The sequence below is a fragment of the Carassius auratus genome, chromosome 19, assembly GCF_003368295.1.
Source record: "Carassius auratus strain Wakin chromosome 19, ASM336829v1, whole genome shotgun sequence".
NCBI classification, from domain to species: domain Eukaryota; kingdom Metazoa; phylum Chordata; class Actinopteri; order Cypriniformes; family Cyprinidae; genus Carassius; species Carassius auratus.
The window spans coordinates 21,237,670-21,259,207 of NC_039261.1; the positions used below are offsets into that span (position 1 = coordinate 21,237,670).

Here is a 21,538-nt window from a genome sequence, read left to right on the forward strand (position 1 = left end):
GCTGCAGTAAAATGGTTTGATATGAGGTGTGCATATAGTGTGGGAGGTCCCTGATAAGAACTGACTTTTGTTTTTTCTACTTATTAGAAAATGATGCCTTTATAGCCCTCCAAATCACCATTTGGACCCATATCTCAAAAATGCTGCAGTAAAATGATTTGATATGAGGTGTGCATATAGTATGGGACATCCCTGATAAGAACTGACCGTTGCTTTTTTCTACTTATTAGAAATGGGATCTTTACAGCCATTTAAAGTGTAATAATGTCCCATATCTCGAAAATGCTGCAGTAAAATGGTTTGATATGAGGTGTGCATATAGTATGGGACATCCCTGATAAGAACTGACCATTGTTTTTTTCTACTTATTAGAAATGGGATCTTTACAGCCATTTAAAGTGTAATAATGTCCCATATCTTGAAAATGCTGCAGTTAAAATGGTTTGATATGAGGTGTGCATATAGTATGGGACGTCCCTGATAAGAACTGACTATTGTTATTTTCTACTTATTAGAAATGGTGTCTTTATAGCCCTCTAAATCATTGTATTGTCCCATATCTGAAAAATGCTGCAGTAAAATGGTTTGAAATGAGGTGTGCATATAGTATGGGACATCCCAGATAAGAACTGACTGTTGTTTTTTTCTACTTATTAGAAATGGGATCTTTACAGCCATTTAAAGTGTAATAATGTACCATATCTCGAAAATGCTGCAGTAAAATGGTTTGATAAGAGGTGTGCATATAGTATGGGATGTCCATGATAAGAACTGACTTTTGTTTTTTTCTACTTATTAGAAATGGGATCTTTACAGCCCTTTATAGTGTAATAATGTCCCGTATCTTAAAAATGCTGCAGTAAAATGGTTTGATATGAGGTGTGCAAATAGTATGGGACATCCCTTATAGGAACAGACCATTGTTTTTTTCTACTTATTAGAAATGGGATCTTTACAGCCATTTAAAGTGTAATAATGTCCCATATCTCGAAAATGCTGCAGTAAAATGGTTTGATATGAGGTGTGCATATAGTATGGCATGTCCTTTATAAGAACTGACCATTGTTTTTTTCTACTTATTAGAAATTATGTCTTTATAGCCCTCCAAATCACCATTTGGACCCATATCTCAAAAATGCTGCAGTAAAATTGTTTGATATGAGGTGTGCATATAGTATGGCATATCCTTTATAAGAACTGACCATTGTTTTTTTTCTACTTATTAGAAATGGGGTCTTTATAGCCCTTTAAAGTGTAATAATGTCCCATATCTCAAAAATGCTGCAGTAAAAGGGTTTGATATGAGGTGTGCATATAGTATGGGATGTCCTTTATAAGAACTGACCATTGTTTTTTTCTACTTATTAGAAATTATGTCTTTATAGCCCTCCAAATCACCATTTGGACCCATATCTCAAAAATGCTGCAGTAAAATGGTTTGATATGATGTGTGCATATAATATGGGACGTCCCTGATAAGAACTGACTATTCTATTTTTCTACTTATTACAAATGGGATCTTTATAGCCCTTTAAAGTGTAATAATGTCCCATATCTTGAAAATGCTGCAGTAAAATGGTTTGATATCAGGTGTGCATATAGTATGGGATGTCCCTGATAAGAACTGATATTTGTTTTTTTCTACTTATTAGAAATGGGATCTTTATAGCCCTTTAAATTCTAATAATGTCCCATATCTCGTAAATGCTGCAGTAAAAGGGTTTGATATGAGGTGTGCATATAGTATGGGATGTCCTTTATAAGAACTGACCATTGTTTTTTTCTACTTATTAGAAATGGGGTCTTTGTAGCACTCTAAATCACCATTTGGACCCATATCTCAAAAATGCTGCAGTAAAAGGGTTTGATATGAGGTGTGCATATAGTTTGGGACATTCCTTATAGGAACATACCATTGTTTTTATCTACTTATTAGAAATGGGATCTTTATAGCCCTTTAAAATATAATAATGTCCCATATCTCGAAAATTCTGCAGTAAAATGGTTTGATATGAGGTGTGCATATAGTATGGGATGTCCCTGATAAGAACTGACTTTTGTTTTTTTCTACTTATTAGAAATGGGATCTTTACAGCCCTTTAAAGTGTAAAAATGTCTCGTATCTTAAAAATGCTGCAGTAAAATGGTTTCGTATGAAGGGTGCATATAGTATGGGACATCCCTGATAAGAACTGACTATTGTTTTTTTCTACTTATTAGAAATGTTGTCTTTATAGCCCTCTAAATTGCCACATGGACCCCATATCTCAAAAATGCTGCAGTAAAATGGTTTGATATGATTTGTGCATATAGTATGGAATGTCCTTTATAAGATCTGACCATTGTTTTTTTCTACTTATTAGAAATGGGATCTTCACAGCCCGTTAAAGTGTAATAATTTCCCATTTCTGGAAAAAGCTGCAGTAAAATGGTTTGATATGAGATGTGCTCATAGTATGGGACGTCACTGATGAGAACTGACTATTATTTTTTTCTACTTATTAGAAATGGGGTCTTTATAGCACTCTAAATTGCCATATGGACCCATATCTCAAACATGCTGCAGTAAAATGCTTTGATATGAGGTGTGCATATAGTATGGCATGTGCTTTATAAGAACTGACCATTGTTTTTTTCTACTTATTATAAATGGTGTCTTTATAGCCATCGAAATCACCATTTGGACCCATATGTCAAAAATGCTGCAGTAAAAGGTTTTGATATGAGGTGTGCATATAGTATGGGAAATCCCTTATAGGAACAGACTATTGTTTTTTTCTACTTATTAGAAATGGTGTCTTTATAGCCCTTTAAATCATTGTATTGTCCCATATATTAAAAATGCTGCAGTAAAATGGTTTCATATGAAGTGTGCATATAGTATGGGATGTCCCTGATAACAACTGACTATTGTTTTTTTCTACTTATTAGAAATGGTGTCTTTATAGCCCTTTAAATCATTGTATTGTCCCATATCTCAAAAATGCTGCAGTAAAATGGTTTCATATGAAGGGTGCAAATAGTATGTGATGTCCCTGATAAGAACTGACCTTTGTTTTTTTCTACTTATTAGAAATGTTGACTTTATAGCCCTCTAAATCGCGATATGGACGCATATCTCAAAAATGCTGCAGTAAAATTGTTTGATATGAGGTTTGCATATAGTTTGGGATGTCCCTTATATGAACTGACCTTTGTTTTTTTTTCTACTTATTAGAAATAGGGTTGTGATGAGTGGGCGGGGCCGCGAGCCATGAGAACGGAATGAGGCCAGTGGAGTGACTGGAAATGAGCGACGCCTGCTCCACTCACCGGTCTCGCGTCCCGCGGTGGAGATGGAAGGATACAAAAGAGGGTGCGACGACAGTGAACAACGAGAGAGGGCCAGGCCAGGCCATGATTTTAGTTTGTGTTTGGTTTTTGTTTGTAAGCGACAGTCGTCCGTGAAGGGCTGTCGCAGTGTTTTGTGTTTATTTTGTTATTAAAAGCCTTATTTGATTGATGGCCGGTTTCCGCCTCCTTCTTCCTGTGGATAAAAAGTTTTGTACTCCGCTATAGGGGTCTTTATAGCCCTCTTAATCGCCATATGGACCCATATCTCAAAAATGCTTTAGCAAAATGATTTTTTGTGTATATAGTATGGGACGTCCCTGATAAGAACTGACCATTGTTTTTTTCTATTTATTAGAAATATGATCTTTATAACCCTTTAAAGTGTAATAATGTCCCATATCTCAAAAATGCTGTTGTACAATGGTTTGATATGAAGTTTGCATATAGTATGCGAAGTCCCTTATAAGAACTGACCATTGTTTTTTTCTACTTGTTAGAAATGGGATCTTAAAAGACTTGTAAAGTGTAATATTATCCTATATCTCTAAAAGGCTCCAGTAAAATGGTTTTATGTGAGGTATGGATATAGTATGGGATGTCTTCTTTAAGAACTGACCTTTAATTGCTTCTTTCTCATCATAAAAAAGTGTCTTCTAAATCAATGAATGTCCCATATCTCGTTTTCTACTAATAATTGTAATGCTTTGAAAGGCTGAAAATTATAGTAATACAGAGCAGTCAAGGAAAACAATAAGTTACACGAATATTAGAGCAGATGGGCGAAAAAGGTCGTCATAGATCAAATCTGAACGTATAGATGAAAAGCGCTCTGAAAGCGCGTTCCCTCTCTGTTGTTCCTGCTATTGCCGTAATTATAGTAATACACGCGCATATAAATTTCACTCGCGGCTGGCTTGACGGTGTTTTTCTGAAGTGCGGCTGGCTTGACCGCAGTTACCATTCAGCTCAGAAAGAACTGGTCAGTTTCATAAGATCAACAATACAACAGTTCTGCATAAATTTATGGTTAACCTTGGGTTTTCAAATATTGCAATTTTAATAGCTCAACTACGTACTGGACATAGAAAGGCCTGGGAATGAGCTGATTGTACGAACAGCAAAGGCATGCCTGACCCGTGCTGATTTTTGGACCTTGGGCTTAAACCGAGACATGGAGTCTACCGTAAGATATTGGTTGTTTTAGATTTGATAAAATGTAAATTATGTTTTGTTACAAGTGTTTCCTAAATGTAATTACATCGTCTGTCTGAATGCTTTATTCTGATTAAGCTTGCAGGTGTTACATGGCTATCTGTGCATCAAATAATTTTAATGCTTTGTCAGGTGGCTCTTTGCCTCCGCATTGTGCATTTAAATTGCAAGTAGTTATGCATTATCTCTTACATATAATATGTGTTTCTCTAGATTGGAAATGGTTGTTTTCAACTGATTGACAGAATTGCAGAGTCAAAGGTACTTTCTAATCTATCAAAGGTGTCCCTAACTTTCAAATTAAGATTAGGCAGATTTTTTCTGATGATTCTACACAATATTTTGCAGGGAAAGGACATTCATATTGTTGACCTGTATACCGTACCAACATGGTTACCCCCAATGAGCTGTGATCCAATGTTAAGTCTGCCTGTAAGCATGCACTTTCCCATTACTAGTTATGCTCACAAATCATATGTTTTGATTTACAATCTTTCATTACTGCTCTAGGATGATGCTCCCTTAAAAGAAGCGGTGGTGATTCCAATATGGACACCAGGACACTACCAGCTGTGTGTACGTAATAAAAAATCTTATGATTTAGAAAGTAACATTATAGCATTTTGATTATTTTATGAAAGCAAAGTTATAATGTAAATGCAGTATGTTAATAGTTCATTTCAGTAAAAAAATTTGATTTGAAAATTAATTTCTGTAGGTTTTGAAACCAGCACAGAGAGTGATTCTCTGTCTAGATTCTAAATGTGCTGAGACACCACATGGATTCGGTGCCCAGACATACAAATCGCTGTTGAGGTCTTTAGATAAAATAATTTAATGCCGGTTCTGTTGTTTTTAGATGGTCACGTTCTTATGACCTTTCTCTGTTCTTTTATTATTATTATTATTATTATTATTATTATTATTTTTGTATTGCATAGCTGTTTTTATTTCTATAATAAAGCAGGTTTCTCAGACCTTTTGCATCAGCACCCCTCTTTATTTATTTAAAAGGTACAGATGACCGAAAACAAAAAAACAATTGTCATAATTCACTCAGCACCATCTCATTCCAAATTCATATGACTGACTTGGGTGTTACAGAATTCTATTTGTAATCTCTGGTGTGTCATTTTGTAAGCTTCTGCTTATGGTCTGAGAACTGTCAACTCAGTTCTTGGATGACTTCAGCCCTGCAGATCTTAGTTCCAACCCTTCTCCAACACACAAACAATGTAGTTTTTAAATAAGCCTGAAGGACGTGATTTGTTTAATTATGGTTGAAGCAAAACACTGCAGGGCAGTGGCCATCTAGGAATTGAGTTTGTTCTCCCCTGCTTTAGATGTTGGTTCTGCTGTTTAGAGCTGGTCCGTTTCTTTTGACCAGTCTTTCTTCTGCAAGTTGATTGTAAATGAGAGTTCCATTGTTTGTTTGCTGGAGCTTGAAAGTTTGTTTCTTTTGCGAGCATTTCTAGAGCAGGTTTCTCATACTGGGGGTCTCTGTTTAATTCTGGATTTATCACTTTGTGTTGGTGATTAACCAAGGCAGAGAAACAAAATAACACTGTTCTCAAAGATTATGGATGCCCTGTCTATCTGAAACAGGCCCCCCATATGAGACGCACCGCTGTAGATGTTGTATGCAGAAAGGTTATTTTTACACCAAAACTTATGTATGCATTCATGCATGTACTGTATGTATGCTTGTATGTGATAGAGAGAGAGAATATTAAGACTATTCTGATTATCTATTCATATATCCAATAACCTTGCACATATATACGCTTGAACAACCTTTTAGATTTTGTCATTAGAGTTATTCATGTATTTGTCCTTTTGCATTCTTGACAGGGAAATTGCATGTAGGATTATACCGGGAAAATGGACTGAAAAAACAGGCCTTGATTTACTGGTTGGCTGTCTATCTAATCTTTCCTTCTATCTATCTGTAATCTATCCATCTATGAAATTGTGCTTATTCCCGCCTTTCAATATAATTAAGGGTTTTCCAGGACAACCATATGGAAACGACTGTGGTATATTTATGTTGATGGTAAGATCTGTACTATGTTTTTTTTGGTTAATTTATATTGTTTTTTTCGAAATACTGACTTGTTTTTCATTTAAAGTCTGCATTGTACATAGTGCTGGATGCCCCATTTGACTACACAATTGTAAGTATTAGAATAGTTTTCAGTAACTTTGAGACAATGTAACTTCCAAAGAGCATTACATTTTTTATGTTTTGAGCAGCTGGACATGGCAGAGCTGAGGAAATGGTGGTGCGTCATGTTAATGGAGAACTTCAGACTGGAACAGTAAGTTCTTTTTTGGATTTGAATATTTAAAGCTTTCATGAGAAAGTAATTATGTAATATTCAATCACTATTTTCCAGACATGGAAAATTGTTTGCCCACTATGCTGAGGAGTCCAAAGCCTTCCTTAGAGGTGAGCAGCAGCCTGTATTTAGGTTGCGAAAAAGGAGGTTTGAAGAAATCTCTCAGGTAAAAGCTAATACTTGGGAATCATCGTAAGGTTAAAATGGCATGTTATCATGACAAACCAGGTAAACCTGTGCTGTATTTTTACCAAAAACAGGAAGAGCCTTTCCACGTACAGGTAACATGTTATCTTTTAGCAGCCCCTCAGGAAAATTACCAGTTACCTTAAAAGGGTAGTTCTAAAGGTAATGGCTCAAACTCAGAATTTGTGTTTTTCAGGTAGATGAAACTGATCTTTTCACCCCTGAATTTGCATCAAAGAAGCAGGTGGTTCAGTCTCCACGAAAAGTAGGTATTGTTAGAGGGGTTACAGCCATTATTGTTCAGCATATTTTTATTTATCCTCTTTTGCAATGCCGTTTCTTAGGTGCGTGTCATGACGGATCTTAAAACTGCCAGTCAGTGGTGCATAGAGAACTCTAGGGATCTTCTCGGATCAGTTCAGCTTCCTGGTATACTGTGCATGGAGGATGAAGAAGCTGCTGAGGCCTTGGAACCATTGTTCTGTGACGAGTTCAGCAAGGACGATCTTGTAGAGCCACTGACATTTGTTTTTGAATTTATGCAAGACATGCATGCATTTTTAGAGAATGTGGTGGACAAAATGCATCTGCAAATTTTTTGTCGAACACAAAATTGAAAGACAGTTTTATATTTTTATAGTCCGTAACATTTCATTTATTTTACGTAGTAAAATTATTCAACTACAGTAAATGTGAAAAACCCACATGCAACACCATGTTTTTGTTTTATTATTTATTAAAGTCAACAATCACCAACTGCTGTGTGTCTTATTTTATGGTGTGTCAGTTTTGGAAAGAATATTATCATTGGCTGTGACTAGGAGACTTGTTAATTAATGATTTAATAATTCATTATTAAATGTTATATACATCTTTCATTTTACATTTTACAATAAACAGGTGCTTGTTAATCAGTAATTTAATAATTCAATATAAAGTTTTACAATGACATATACAATTTGTCATTCCTACAATTAAGAAATATAAATAGGCATTTTTTTTTCTTTTTGATTTCAGTTTAATTACTATGTAATTGCAATTCATTTCAGGTCGGAAAAAGTTTTTAGTAATGTATTTCCATTAATAATGTATCTTGCCAATATGCGGACCATCTACGTAGGTAACGTTACATATTCAAAGCAATCGGACATTTTTAGTGTAGTTGTTCAACAAAGTCTTAATTTTATATAAATCCGAGCCGTGACCTAGCCACCAGACTTAATGGTACTCTTAAAAAAATTAATGTCCACCTTTTTAAAATAGGATTTCACCTCGTGAAAAACTTTTTATTTACATTTGAATGCGTGTGCCTGAGCGTGCATGTCCTCAAAGCGCATGCGTGCGGCTGACATTGCATGTGTGTTAAGTGCGCATGCGCGGCTGAGAGTGCATCATGTCTGCAGCCAGACTCTATTGGCTCTATCGGTCCCGAATTATTTCATATTTGCCTGTACATTTTTTATTTATTTTGAGCGAATTTGAGTCGTGACATGTCAATGGAGAACAAAAACTGTGAACACAAGAAGGGTCAGGTGTTCTGCGAGGTCCTGAAAACATCCTGGCAAAATGAGGTGAGAAAATCGCTAACGTTATCTTTATTATCTTTTGAAAATAGTAAAGTATTACCAGAGTTTACAAATGGGTAGTTTAAAGGACATGTAACCTGCAGATAAATAAATACCCGTGTGTCTATTTTTGCATTGCTTTATCACAGCTGATCAAGTTAGGTGCTCACCTAATGTGTTGCTGGTAAGAGAGATTTAGAGATGGTTTAGAGATTTTCCCATATTTTCCTGATATGTATCCCATGCATTAGGTGTGTTATATATGTTTGTATTCTTATAATAGTTTCAAAGTGTTTTCTGAAACATATAAGTGCAAATGTCGGTATTTAAATAATATAATTTTAATGAATTAATGAAAATGAATAAATAAATAAAAGGATTGTTTAAAGCCATGGTTCTCAAAGTGTCAGGCCCCCTCTAGTTGTTATGCAGGTGAATCACTAAATTAAACTAATTAATGTTAATACATTTTAACTTAATCTTTGAGTAAGTTTTTTTTTTTGCACATTTAAGTATGTTACAGTTAAAGTACAGTACAGTTTTGTAACTTTTGTTACATAATTACATTTAAAATTACATTTTAATTTAAACTTTTTTTTTATTTACCTGTGCATGTAAGCACAGTTGTAGTGTTAAGGTTCAAACATGGTAAAGTGTCTGACAACAATAAATATTCTTATTAGAATAAAACTGCCTCATTGTTTAACTGTAGACCTGTAGCTGAATAGTTTGGCCTACTACGCTGCTGAAATTTAATGTTGGTCATTATGGTGCAACTTAATATTTAATAACAAATATTTTCTGAAGTGGTACTTGGTATAAAAAGTTTGAGAACCAGTGGTTTAAAGAAATGGTATAATATGAAATCCTGCTTTTTAAGAACTTTTCAGTAAACCATTTCTTCTTTCCCCTTGTAGAGTCATCGAGGATCCAGCTTGTTCTTGAAACATTGGTAAGAAATTGTTCATCTGCTACATTGCACTGTCACTTCTGCTAGAGATGCTTTGACCTTTTGTGATAGGTTTTGATTGTACTTAGTTTATTAAAAATTTACTGAATTAGATTTTATTTGTTTTACTACACTGTATTACTAGTGTTTTGATTAAAACAGTGTAACTGGGGGCTCTGAAAACACTGCTTGTGAATAATTAGTTAATATTGTACATTTTCATCTGAATACATTAAATAAGTGTTTAATGAATAGTATTGTCCACTTTGTTTCCAACCTCACTGTTACTGAACTGTAAAGTGAAAATATTGTGTGATTTATTTTGCATTCAGTTTTCAGTTAAATATATTTCACAATATCAAAGTTATTGTGAAACATTGTGGACATACCTAAACAAACTGGTTAAATCTTATGTGTCCTCCAGAAGTTTGCGCTCTGCAAGTGAACGACGCCTTGTGGTGCCATCCCAAAGAGGTTCAAAATCACTCTCACGGACCTTTTCCTGGACTGTGCCCAGCTGGTGGAATCACCTCCTAATCTCAATCCGAACTGCTGAGTCTTTACTCATTTTCAAGAAACATTTTAAGACTCATCTTTTTCACCGGAACTTAACCAACTAATGCTAGCACTTTTCCTTCTTTTCTTGTCTTTCATATTAAAAAAAAAAAAACCTGGCTATGCGTTCTGTGCTAGACTAACTGAGACTTGTCATGGCACTTGTATCCTGTTGTTGTTCGCTTGTACACCTGACTGCTTCTGTTGTTTCATTTGTAAGTCGCTTTGGATAAAATAGGCTGTTAAATGGTTAAATGTAAATGTTTATACAGAACGGTACAGAAAGTGCACAAGTGGGAGAGAGTGGAGGGGACGGCGTCAGAAAGGACCTAGCGCTGGGACACTTTCAAGGATCACCCGAAGCACAACCACACTGTATACACTAAGGCTGCTGGTTCTAACATTTTAGAGTGCCCTGCGGTAGAAATCTCATTCTGCATTCCCCACGGTAAAGAAGACACAGTCCGGGGGGGTTCCCATTAGAAATCAACTGGTGGAAGGTTCCCTGCTCGTACTGTGCAACACATTTTCACTGCACAAATGTGCACAACTTGAAATGAGACACATTACTAAAACATGTTTTTGACAGAAACTGTAGTTTTCCACCAAAATAAAAGATCCACTGGTTTCAGTCATAAAGGTACAAGGGTTTAGGCCTGTTCACACCGGGACGAATTCCGCGCGCGATATTCGCCGACGTTTAACGCCTCGTGACTAAACAAAGGGCGCCAATGTGAGTGTGCACACCGACGCGAAAAACGCCACGCGTAAAAGAGTCATTTTTTAAAAAACGCTTCGGGTTCGTTTTTTTGGTTTGACGCACCGCGTCAAAAACTATACGACCAATGAGAATGGCACTTTTGCACACGTGTCTGGAGCTTCTGAAGTTACAGTAAAACACAACTTGGGGGCGCTCAAACACAAAACTGTCTTGCTGTGAGCACACATACGTAACGGCGAAGAAGATATACGCCAAGTAGCGTCTACACTGCCGGGAAGAAATAAGACGAAGAAGATGCAAGGCAAGATGAATGTAGAGTTGCTGGTCTCGTTGGTGTCGGAACACAAAGAACTATATGACAAACGTGACAGCGATTACAAAAATCTTGATAAAAGAGAACTGTTATGGAGTGGTATTGCACAGCAAATGGGCCTTGATGGTGAGTTTCATTTAATTTAATTGTCTTTCATGTACGTTCCTACAAACGTTTGACAATCGCCATCGTTTGTGTGCTGTAGTGGAGGAGGTAAAACACAAATGGAAAAGCCTGCGAGATACATATACACGAAAAAAGCGCGAAGATGATTGCCGAAGTGGACAGGCTGCTAAAAACAAGAAGACGTGGAAATTTATGAAGGTCATGGAGTTCCTCGCAACATCAACTGAATTTCGAAGGTAATATTATTAGAACATTACAATACATAGCTGTGTGAGCTCTGCTATAATGCATTGACATTAAACATTGATTAACATGATATCATTGCATGTTCCCTGTTCACCATGCGATCACACCTCTAGTTCAATATATTAGTTTATGTTCTGTGTATAGGTAACCTCTGCTGAAATTTTGTTGCCTGACATATGGTACATTAAAATTTGTATGAATCTAAACTAAATTAGTAATTAAACATTAAGCTCTGGAGTATTTTGTCAAGATGGGTATGAAGTGTGGCATGGCCCACAGTGTGAGTTATTGTTTCTGATGTAAACTGAATTTGTCTTTACAGTGTTCACAGCAATATTTCTCCTGAAAATATGAATGAAGGGGTTGAGCAAGTGGTGGTTCAAAAAGAAGTCAGCGACAGAGAAGAAGCATCAGCAAGCACGTCTCCAGGATCATCCTTCTCCAGCCCAACTGTGACCAGGTCTACTTTCAACAAAAGAAAACGGCCAGAGACACCAGACTTGTTGGACCGGTACCTTTTATCCAAAGAAGCCAGGGAAAGTGAGAAAGAGGAACGCAGAAGAGAGAAAGAGGAGCGCAGAGAGCAACGAAGAGAGCAACAAAATGATGAAAATTACTTGTTTGCTCTTGGCTTGATACCAGCACTAAGGAGATTGTCCCCAGCCGTACAGTCTTCAGTCAAATTAAAAATACATCAGCTGTTGCATGATGCTGAGTTTGGCCAGGCCTCTTCTGCTTTTTTTCCACAGCAGTCACCGGTGTCCTACCATCAGGTCCCCCCACAGACCCCAACAAACTATGGCTGCTCTACAACTTCTTGGCTACCCTAATAGATGTTTACTGTATACATTTTAATTCTGTATTTTTTTTGTTTGTTTTTTTACATTCAAGAAATTTAGTTGAAAATGGCCGTTTCATAAATGTTTATTTGCACTATTGTTCACTTGCACTACAGTCATTGTGACTTATTTGCACAACCTTTTCTGACGCCCTTTTTTACTTTATGTTTGTGATTGTTATTGCAACTTGTAGTTCATTAAAAAATGTTTCATTTTTCCAAAAGAAATTGTGCATAAGTGACTTGAAAGTAATGTAACATATTTTGGGATTTGGCATATATTTGTACATAAGTATTCTTGACCTCTTATTGAAATAGCTATGTGGCTAATTATGGAGTCACTGCATTTATAGGCAACAGTTATCAATCTACAGGAACATAACCATTTTGGGCACAGCATTGTGCAGGGAATGAGAACATTTTAAAGAAAATGCTAGTAAAAATGTTTATTAAAAATACACATTTTCAAAAATACAACTTACATTTAGTTGTAAATAAGTATATGTTGAAGTGACCAAATACTTTACTTTTTGCAAAAAAAAACTATGCTTTAACTTTGATAGAACATGTTATATCAAAAATATTTAATTTGCTGTGGTGAGTGCTTCCATATTAATTAATGAAGAATCAGATGCAATAGATTTGATAGTGTATTCAAGTTCACAGAAATTGTATATATACACATACACTAGCAGTTTTCTCAATGGAAAATGTAATTAAAATGGCTCAAATTTATAGGTTGATATTATCTGTTCCCCAGAGCATGGTTCACATGGTCATACTGCCAAGCAACTTCTCCTGCTGGTGAGTTGAAGTACTCTTTGTACAGTTCTCGGACATTTTGGGCCTCCACAGATGCCCGCTGCCCCCTACAATGTTCAAAGCCTTGTAGTGGTTGCTCACAATCATGGTCATCCTCTGTGGCACGATTCTGGTCATTTCCGTTCGGGCGCAAATAATTGCACAACGCACAAGCAGCTTTGACAACTTTGTCAACAACACTTGGTTGAACCTGTAAAGTTCTTTGGAAAACCCGGAAGCGTTGACTGAGGATGCCAAATACATTTTCAGAGATGCGCCGTGCCCGAGACAAACGATAATTGAAAATTCTCTTGTCTGTGGGGAGGCGGCGTCCAGGGTATGGCCGGAGGAGATATGGTTTCAGCGGAAAAGCTTCATCCGCCACAATGACATGGTTAACTTTTCCCAGCTCAGGAGCACCTGGAAGTTCACTTGGTGGGGGAACATTCAGAGTTCCATTTCTGAGTGCCTTTCCCAGTACAGAATTGGCAAAGATTCCTCCATCACTGTTGCTGCCATAGCTCCCCACATCAACCACCAGGAAGCGGTAATCTGCATCAACTAAGGCCAGCAATACAACGGAGAATGTACCTTTATAATTAAAGTATAGAGAACCAGAGTTTGCAGGGGCCTGGATGAATATGTGTTTCCCATCCATGGCTCCCAAGCAGTTAGGGAAATTCCATCTTTCATGGAATCTCCTGGCTGTACTCCTCCACATCTCTTCAGTAGGCACTGGCAAATGTTCATCTCTGAGGCAGTGCCACAATGCATCACAGGTTTCACTCACTATCGAAGCCACAGTTGACACACCAAGTCGAAAGCTGAACGCAATAGAGCGGTACGAGTCCCCAGTGCTTAGAAAACTGAAATAGAAATACTAATTTTTAACAACGCTCCACATATGTTTTTACAACATTCTTTGAAGTGAAGAATTATGTAAACGAACTCACCGTAAACACACGGCCAAACGCTGTTCTGGGTCGATTGGTTTACGGTAGTGTGTCTGTTCTTTCGTCAGCAAGGGAGCCAGTTGTTGAAGTAAATTTTCGAACTCACTGACGGACATTCTAAAATACCCCCGAAAACGCTCATGATACATTTTCAGCTCTTGTACCAGTCGATAAAACTCCCCATGTTCTTCTCTTCTCGTAACTATGGGATGTACCCAAAATCGGCGTCTTTTCCGGCGTCTTTCCTCATTCAACAGAACAATAATTTCTTCATCGCTGGAACTGGAGCTAGAGTTACTGGTGCTTGAAATATTCATGTTTTCTTTGTATGATTCTGACAAGCGCGTAAATACTTGCACTCTTCTTCTGAGTGAAAAGCGAGTTTAAGAAGCGTAAAGTTGCGCAGCGCCACCTTGTGTACAGGGGTATTTCTGTTTTACATTAAGCGCCATCTAATGTCAGGGAATGAATTTGCATGTTCACTCGGCTCATCGTCAGCGAAAATCGCTTGGGTGTGAACACAAAAAACGTGTTGGAAAACGCTGGCGAATAACGCGCGCCGATATTCGTCCCGGTGTGTACGGCCCTTTTGTCTTGTAAGTGCTGAAAAAAATATGCATTTTTGTGCCAAATTATTTTACAAAAACCTTTAAATATTATTGTATTTGGATTGTTCTACTACATGTATTTAGCATTACCTCCATGCATACTCTGCATAATAAAGTGTGGGATTATTTTCATCTGTTTTATACAGTATGTTTCCAAAATTTAACTGCTGTTTGACAATTTTGAGCATGTGGTAGTTTATTGAAGTTGTTTGTAAAGCCATTGCTGCCAGTCATTAGATTTTTAGCCTTGCATGTACATTGTTGATCTAAATGCTAACTAGGATCTAGATGTATTTATATACGAGGTACGACGGGGAAACAACGTCGTGTTATCAACACTGATTAACTTGTCAAAATCAACACCTCATTCAGCTTTCATCCCAGGGCTGCAGCACGACCCTAATTCACCCCTAATGCAGGTAAGACGGTGAAACAGCGTCGCGATTTCAACGGTGAATCCACGTCGTGATTTCAACGTTGATCCAATTTGCAAAATCGAAAGGTTATTCAACGTTGATTCAACGCCGGGATTTCAACGGTGAATCAGCGTTGTGATTTCAACCGTACATCAACGTCACGATTTCAACGGTGAATCAACGTCGTGATTTCAACGTTGATCCAATTTGCAAAATCGAAAGGTTTTTCAACGTTGATTCAACCATGGTACCTGACGTTGTTTCAACGTTGAATCAACGTTGAAATGCCGGCTGGGTATTTAAGTAATTAAATTCATTTAAAGGGATGACGCATTTACTACTTGTAAAAAACGCGGGCCAGGAGGAAGCGGGTCGGGTACAATATTTTCTTTTGTTTTTTGCGGTCTGAGTTGCGGGCGTGTTAGTTGAAAACATCGGTCGGGTGCGGGTTATACATTGACCCGCGCATCACTGATATATATATATATGTACTGGACACATACATTGTATTACTCTTTGTTATGTTCCTTGCTCTTCATAGGTGTCTATCATTTCTTTATTCCAGTGGTTCATAATAGGCCATTTTTTTATTTCGGGGTAAAAAAAATATATATAAAGAATTCTAAACTGAAAAGCAGTTTTCCACTAAACATGCTAGCTGGTGACAAATAAAGCTTGTACAAATGTGGATGTCCAAAGTGAGTGGTTTTTGTATGTATAATAATATAAATGATTGTTGGCAGTGATTAAAAATCCATTACCTACACTCTTATATAGAACCACAGGGTTCTTTACTCAACTCCAAAGAACCTTTTATCTTAAAAAGGTTCTATAATGACAAGAAAGAACCCTTTTGGCACAAAGGTTCTTTAGGCTATTATTCATTCATATATTACATTATTCTGCAACATTTTGTATTTGTAATTAAATTATTGTTTGTAGTAACTTAATATCATATTTTAATCATGCTGATTTTTGGAGAAAAACTGAAATTGCACTATTCGTGTGATACTGATTAACTACATAAAATTATATAAATATATACATTTTCTAACCCCCATATCTTGAATTTTGTGATCATCAGATTGTGGTTAATCTTGCAGATCATGACTTATGTCTACTCTTCCTCTCCTCTTCCTCAACGTTATGACAAGTTAACATATGTTTTATATTAATTCTTTTTTTTTTAACAATGCAGTTGTTGCCTAATGATACTGTTGCATCAAAATGAACTATATTAAACACCAACCGATTAAAAGCAGGTTTAGCTGGTCTGAAATAGGTTTCAGGTGATCTGCTAATGATAATCAGGCTTGTTGCAAATATATATATATATATATATATATATATATATATATATATATATATATATATATATATATATATACATATATATTTTTGTGTGCAACAAAGTAATGTTGTTCAACTTTTAAATATTTTGAGTTTGGAGTGAATGTTATATTGAAGAGCTTAAAGGGGTGGGGGTGAAATGCTATTTCATGCATACTGAGTTTTTTACACTGTTAAAGAGTTGTATTCCCATGCTAAACATGGACAAAGTTTCAAAAATTAAGTTGTACGTTTGAAGGAGTATTTTTGTTCCAAAAATACTCCTTCCGGTTTGTCAGAAGTTTCGGAGAGTTTTTTTCGAGTATGGCTCTGTGTGACGCTAGATGGAGCGGAATTTCCTTATATGGGTCCTGAGGCACTTCTGCTGGAAGAGCGCGTGCTCCCGTAGAGCAGAGACATTCACTGATCAGAGCGAGAGACCGAAGTCACAAAAGAAGTGTGTTTCTGGTTGCCAGGGCTAGACAACCCTGCACAGATTACAAAAAAAAAAAAAAAAAAACAGCATTAAGGGACCAGTGGATGTAGTTTCTTTTTACAGAGCATCAACGGAGTTGTGCAAGTGTTTTTGTTTGTTCCCTGCATTTCGAAGATGCTTGTTTTACAAACAAGGCCCAGTTTGATGCCGGATTTGCACATCGTTTATTTCTTAAGGATAATGCAGTCGCAACGAAAAAGGGTCACGATTGTGTTTTGGAACCGCAGGCGGTGAGTAAAACTGTGATGTTGTCATCAAACTGCACTTTCCACATGTACACCTTAAAAAAAAAAAAAAAACGTTCCAAAGTGGAACTTAGTCATTTTCCAAAACCGCTAAGCAAATATATACAGTTTCAATACATACTACATAGAGACGTCCTGCTGTAGTCGTTGCTCTTGTTCAATTTCAGCCTCGGGATCTGATTCTGGATCATAAATATACGGCTGTATCTGACTGTTAGCCATGGTTTGTTTTGGATGATGTTTTTTTCCTCACGGTAATGTCACAGCTTCCACATGCTCTCAACGCAAAAGCCTACTCGCGCTCGTGATTCTTTAGCTCCGCCCACACGTCACGCCTCCAGCCGCTCGTGTTTTTCCTGGAAAAACGGTACAGACTATCTTTCTCTTATAAATATAATAAAACTAAAGACTTTCTGGAGTTATGAAGGATGCAGTACTACTCTATAGGTACTCAAGATTAACAGAATATTGAGTGAAAACGAGCATTTCACCCCCCCCTTTAACACAGTGAATATTTTTATCTGTTTCATTCTAGAAATAAATTAATTGATTATAGAAATTAACAATTATAGTTGGAGCTAATTCTTAAGGATTTTTAGATTGTGCTTTCAGTTTTAACTAATTCTGACCCATATTACATTGAAGGTACAGAAGGCAATGTGCAGAAACTTTGTTGGGTCCCTCCCGGTAAGTATGTGGTCATGCAACAAAATGTATGTTATGGCACAACACTTCCTGCAGGGGCAGTCACCCAGAACAGTGTTTCTCAAACCTGTTTCTAGAAGCACATTGTTGAATCAGGTTTTTAATGAGGAAAAGTTTGAAAATAGGTATTGTTGGTGCTGGCCTAGAGCTAAAGGTTGTGTCTTTTGCTCAGGGCCACACAGGTGATGACCATTTAAACTAGTGCTATTACGCTTTTTAAATTTTTCAATTTTTCAACTTCAGTTAGTCTGTAATGTTGCTATTTGAGCATAAAAAAGATCTGCAGAGTTACAAAGCTCAAAGTCCACTTCAAAGGGATATATTTTATTTAACAGAAATCACTTTTCAAAAACTACAACGAACAACTTATTTGGAGTACGATGCATATTTTCCAGAATTTTTGATATCACAAATATATATATATGAATAGGACGAGACCTTGTTGACCTGCACTAGTGAAGGCAATGAGTGTTATCACTATGTTGGAGACATGCTAGCTTTCCCAAGGCAGACGAACTTAGAGTGGTTACAATCATCCAGGTTTAAATAGACTCAAGGTGATTTGATTTTGATGCAATATATACACTAAAGCTAGCAGGCGGCTATGGTAAGGATCATGACATTTCCTGACCAGGAGCGAAGTGCTGCCAATTACAACACACACTGGCCCAGCTAACCAATCACAGCACATTTCACATTTCAGAAGGAGAGCCTTCATTTGATACAGGAACTATTCGAGCCATCCATGCCAGGAGGAGGTGTCTTAATAATGTAAAATATGTGAAAAATAATGTCTTTTGAACAACCTAGTATGAGATGCTTTTCTAGTAACCCCCCCCCCCCCCCCCCCCCAAAAAAAAAAAAAACATGTAATAAATAAATTAATTCAAGACTTTGTAAAATAGCATTATAAGGAGATTAACTGACCATAGCACTGTTTTTCAAATATTTTTTTTTAACTTAGCATGTTTCTTAAATATCTGCAAGTATGCTATGGTATTTTTATGATTTAGGAGAGTACATACAGCACCTTTGAGTTGTCTATTGCTATAGGAAAGCAATAGACTAGCAATAATTCCTACTGAAACAAATCTGATTGACTGCTTTGCCTGGTCTCCCAAGCTGGTTTGAAAGTGCTTTGGGCCACTTTTTTAGCAGGCCAGGCTGGGCTTAGCTGATTTTAAGCAGTTTGGTTTTTTACTGAAACAACTGGTTTTAGCTGGATTAACATAGAAACATGCTAACAACATGCTAGTAACTTGCTAATCATGCTAGAAACATGCTAATCATGCTAGAAACATGCTAACAGTAATCCTGCTTGAAAACATACTAACAACTTGTTAAACATGTTAACAAAATTCTAGCAACTTGTTAAACGTAAGAAACATGTTAGCATCATGCTAGTAACATGATAATCATGCTAGCAACATGCTATTAACTTGCTTATCATTTTAACAAGATGCTAATAATTTTCTAATCATGCTAACATGATATTAACTTGCTTATCATGTTAACAACATGCTAGTAACTTGCTTATCATGCTAACAACATCTAAGTAACTTAACTAATAATTCTAGAATCATGCTAACAACATGCTAGTAACTTGCTAATAATGCTGGAAGCATGATAGCAACATGCTAGTAACTTGCATGTCATGTTCACAACAGTCTAGTGACTTGCTAACCTTGTTAACATGCTAATGTTACATCTCAAGGGGTTTTCCTCTTCACAATAAATTGACATAATCATGCTAGTAATATGCTAATCATATTAGAAACATACTAGTAACTTGCTAATCATGTAAACAAAATGTAAACATCATGTTAGTAACATGTAAATCTTGCTAGTAACATGCTAATCATGTTAGAAAAATGTTAGTAACTTGCTTATCATGCTAACAAAAGGCTAACACCATGCTAGTAACATGCTAATCATGCTGGAATCATGCTAGCAACATTTTATTAACTTGCTTATATGTTAACAACATACTAGTAACATTTTAATCATGCTAGAAATATGTTAGTAGCTTGCTAATCTGGCTAGTAACATGCTATCCATGTTACAAACATGCTAGTGACATGCTAATTGTACTAGAAACATACTAGCAACATGTAATCATGTTAGAAAAATGGTAATCATGCTAACAACATGCTAGTAACATGCTAATCATGCTAAAACAATATTTTATACCTATCTGTTTTTTTCTGATAGACTGTATTGCCTTGAAAACATTCCAACTTTAATCTTTACATTTATTTTAACTTTCAAACTACAAACGTAAAACCTTCAGACTGCAAGCTTTTAAAACATTTTTTTTTTTACTTTATAGTTAGGCTTTTTTCAAGCCAATTTAAAGTTATCTACAGACTTTTTAATCTAGTTATTATTATTATTATTTATATATTATAAATATATATATTTAATACTTATAATAACTATGTATAATATAAATGTGTGTTTCCTGACATGGCCATCCATCTGGGGCGTTTGCCCCATCTACAGCCCAATATGCTGGATGACACTACAGAATCCCTGCAGAGAACAGGCAGTTTGGAAAATTAATGTTAATATAATACAAATATTTGAATGGAATTTGATTTAATTATACACTGTACCCAATTTTTTTAACTCAAATTCAGACTATTCGGTAAATATAATACTGAAAATAAATTAATACACCATTTATACCCAATTTCTTATTCATTAATTGGCATAGAGAGTGTCATCAAGCTTCAAAATGTAGAGTTCAATGTTGTCTGAGTGATTAAATTAATTCCCCAAATATGGTTCACAATTGTATAGCCATAATGCACTCTTTAATATATAATTGGGCAGTTTACAGAAATGTTGGTCAAATCTAGGTCTGTAAGCATCGATTGTTTACTCAACCTTAAGAACACATGCCAATTATATCACAAGAAATAAATATATGATTTCTTTCACCACAAATTATATCATTTAATTTTTATGCAAGTTATGTGAGTGTCACAATATTAATCAAGTTAAAATGCCTTGATTAGAAATGTTTCCCGGGACTAATTTGACTCACTGAAGCTAATGATTTTAATCTAAAGATTGTTGTAGAGATATCCTTTTGAAAAAAACGAAATGTTATATTAATCCAAATACTTTTAAAGGATATTCTCTTTCACCCATGATCTACAACATTAGTCATAACAATACTTATACTAAATTTATTCCAAAACGTTTACTTTGAAAGGAATTTGTGTATGAGCTAATTGTACATTGTGACATTCACAATTGGCCTATACTTGAATGTTTACTTGCTGTAATATTTAATGCTTAATTTCTGATGGGTGTCATGTCTGCATTTTATATGTATTTTTTATTACTTTTAAAATTTATTGAGTTATTTATTTAGAGTCCTGGTCCTAGCACTCTTGGTTTCAGGGGAGAGAAAACATTCCCTTTGTGACAACTTAGTCCTCCACATTTTCTTAATGCTTTAAAAACTATAGAACTTGTTATTCCAGTGGATTAGTTTTTGTTTGATGTGCAAAAGGTCTCAAATCCCGACATGTCTTCTTTCAGTAGAAATCACCAGCTGTCAGTCAACTTGGGAACAGTGATGGAAATTGGCA

General features: G+C 36.0%; 3 protein-coding genes across 4 annotated transcripts; 2 read left to right on the top strand and 1 right to left on the bottom strand.

The window, feature by feature from the left end:
• Positions 1-4,402: 4,402 nt before the first annotated feature.
• Positions 4,403-7,925, top strand: LOC113120280 (uncharacterized). Of its 2 annotated transcripts, XM_026290195.1 has the most exons (13): positions 4,403-4,516; positions 4,759-4,806; positions 4,894-4,977; positions 5,056-5,121; positions 5,264-5,361; positions 6,397-6,457; positions 6,548-6,598; positions 6,675-6,719; positions 6,799-6,863; positions 6,942-7,050; positions 7,145-7,165; positions 7,267-7,335; positions 7,415-7,925. In XM_026290195.1, exons 1-13 carry the CDS (start codon positions 4,505-4,507, stop codon positions 7,685-7,687), a joined length of 1,002 nt encoding a protein of 333 aa, XP_026145980.1. In that variant the 5' UTR covers positions 4,403-4,504; the 3' UTR covers positions 7,688-7,925. The 2 variants fall into 2 exon arrangements, with proteins under 2 accessions (XP_026145980.1, XP_026145979.1); XM_026290194.1 differs by having other exon boundaries at positions 6,397-6,598.
• A 2,858-nt stretch (positions 7,926-10,783) lies between these two features.
• On the top strand, positions 10,784-12,421 carry LOC113119803 (uncharacterized). The gene is made up of 3 exons (XM_026289469.1): positions 10,784-11,299; positions 11,379-11,535; positions 11,868-12,421. Exons 1-3 carry the CDS (start codon positions 11,155-11,157, stop codon positions 12,373-12,375), a joined length of 810 nt encoding a protein of 269 aa, XP_026145254.1. The 5' UTR covers positions 10,784-11,154; the 3' UTR covers positions 12,376-12,421.
• A 393-nt stretch (positions 12,422-12,814) lies between these two features.
• LOC113119802 (protein ALP1-like) lies at positions 12,815-14,720 on the bottom strand. Its single transcript, XM_026289468.1, has 2 exons — positions 14,138-14,720; positions 12,815-14,050 (listed from the first exon to the last, which is right to left on the bottom strand). The coding sequence occupies exons 1-2, from the start codon at positions 14,452-14,454 to the stop codon at positions 13,129-13,131; spliced, it is 1,239 nt and encodes a 412-aa protein (XP_026145253.1). The 5' UTR covers positions 14,455-14,720; the 3' UTR covers positions 12,815-13,128.
• Positions 14,721-21,538: the final 6,818 nt, after the last annotated feature.

Bases quoted from the DNA above. Each gene is read 5' to 3' on its own strand.
- LOC113120280 (XM_026290194.1), top strand. The intron at 6,720-6,798 runs GTAAGTATTAGA...TGTTTTGAGCAG, and splicing joins CCCCATTTGACTACACAATT to CTGGACATGGCAGAGCTGAG. The intron at 7,166-7,266 runs GTAACATGTTAT...TGTGTTTTTCAG, and splicing joins AAGAGCCTTTCCACGTACAG to GTAGATGAAACTGATCTTTT.
- LOC113119803 (XM_026289469.1), top strand. From the start codon at position 11,155: ATGCAAGGCAAGATGAATGTAGAGTTGCTGGTCTCGTTGGTGTCGGAA. The intron at 11,300-11,378 runs GTGAGTTTCATT...TGTGTGCTGTAG, and splicing joins ACAGCAAATGGGCCTTGATG to TGGAGGAGGTAAAACACAAA. The intron at 11,536-11,867 runs GTAATATTATTA...TTGTCTTTACAG, and splicing joins ACATCAACTGAATTTCGAAG to TGTTCACAGCAATATTTCTC.
- LOC113119802 (XM_026289468.1), bottom strand. From the start codon at position 14,454: ATGAATATTTCAAGCACCAGTAACTCTAGCTCCAGTTCCAGCGATGAA. The intron at 14,051-14,137 runs GTGAGTTCGTTT...TTTCTATTTCAG, and splicing joins CGTTTGGCCGTGTGTTTACG to TTTTCTAAGCACTGGGGACT.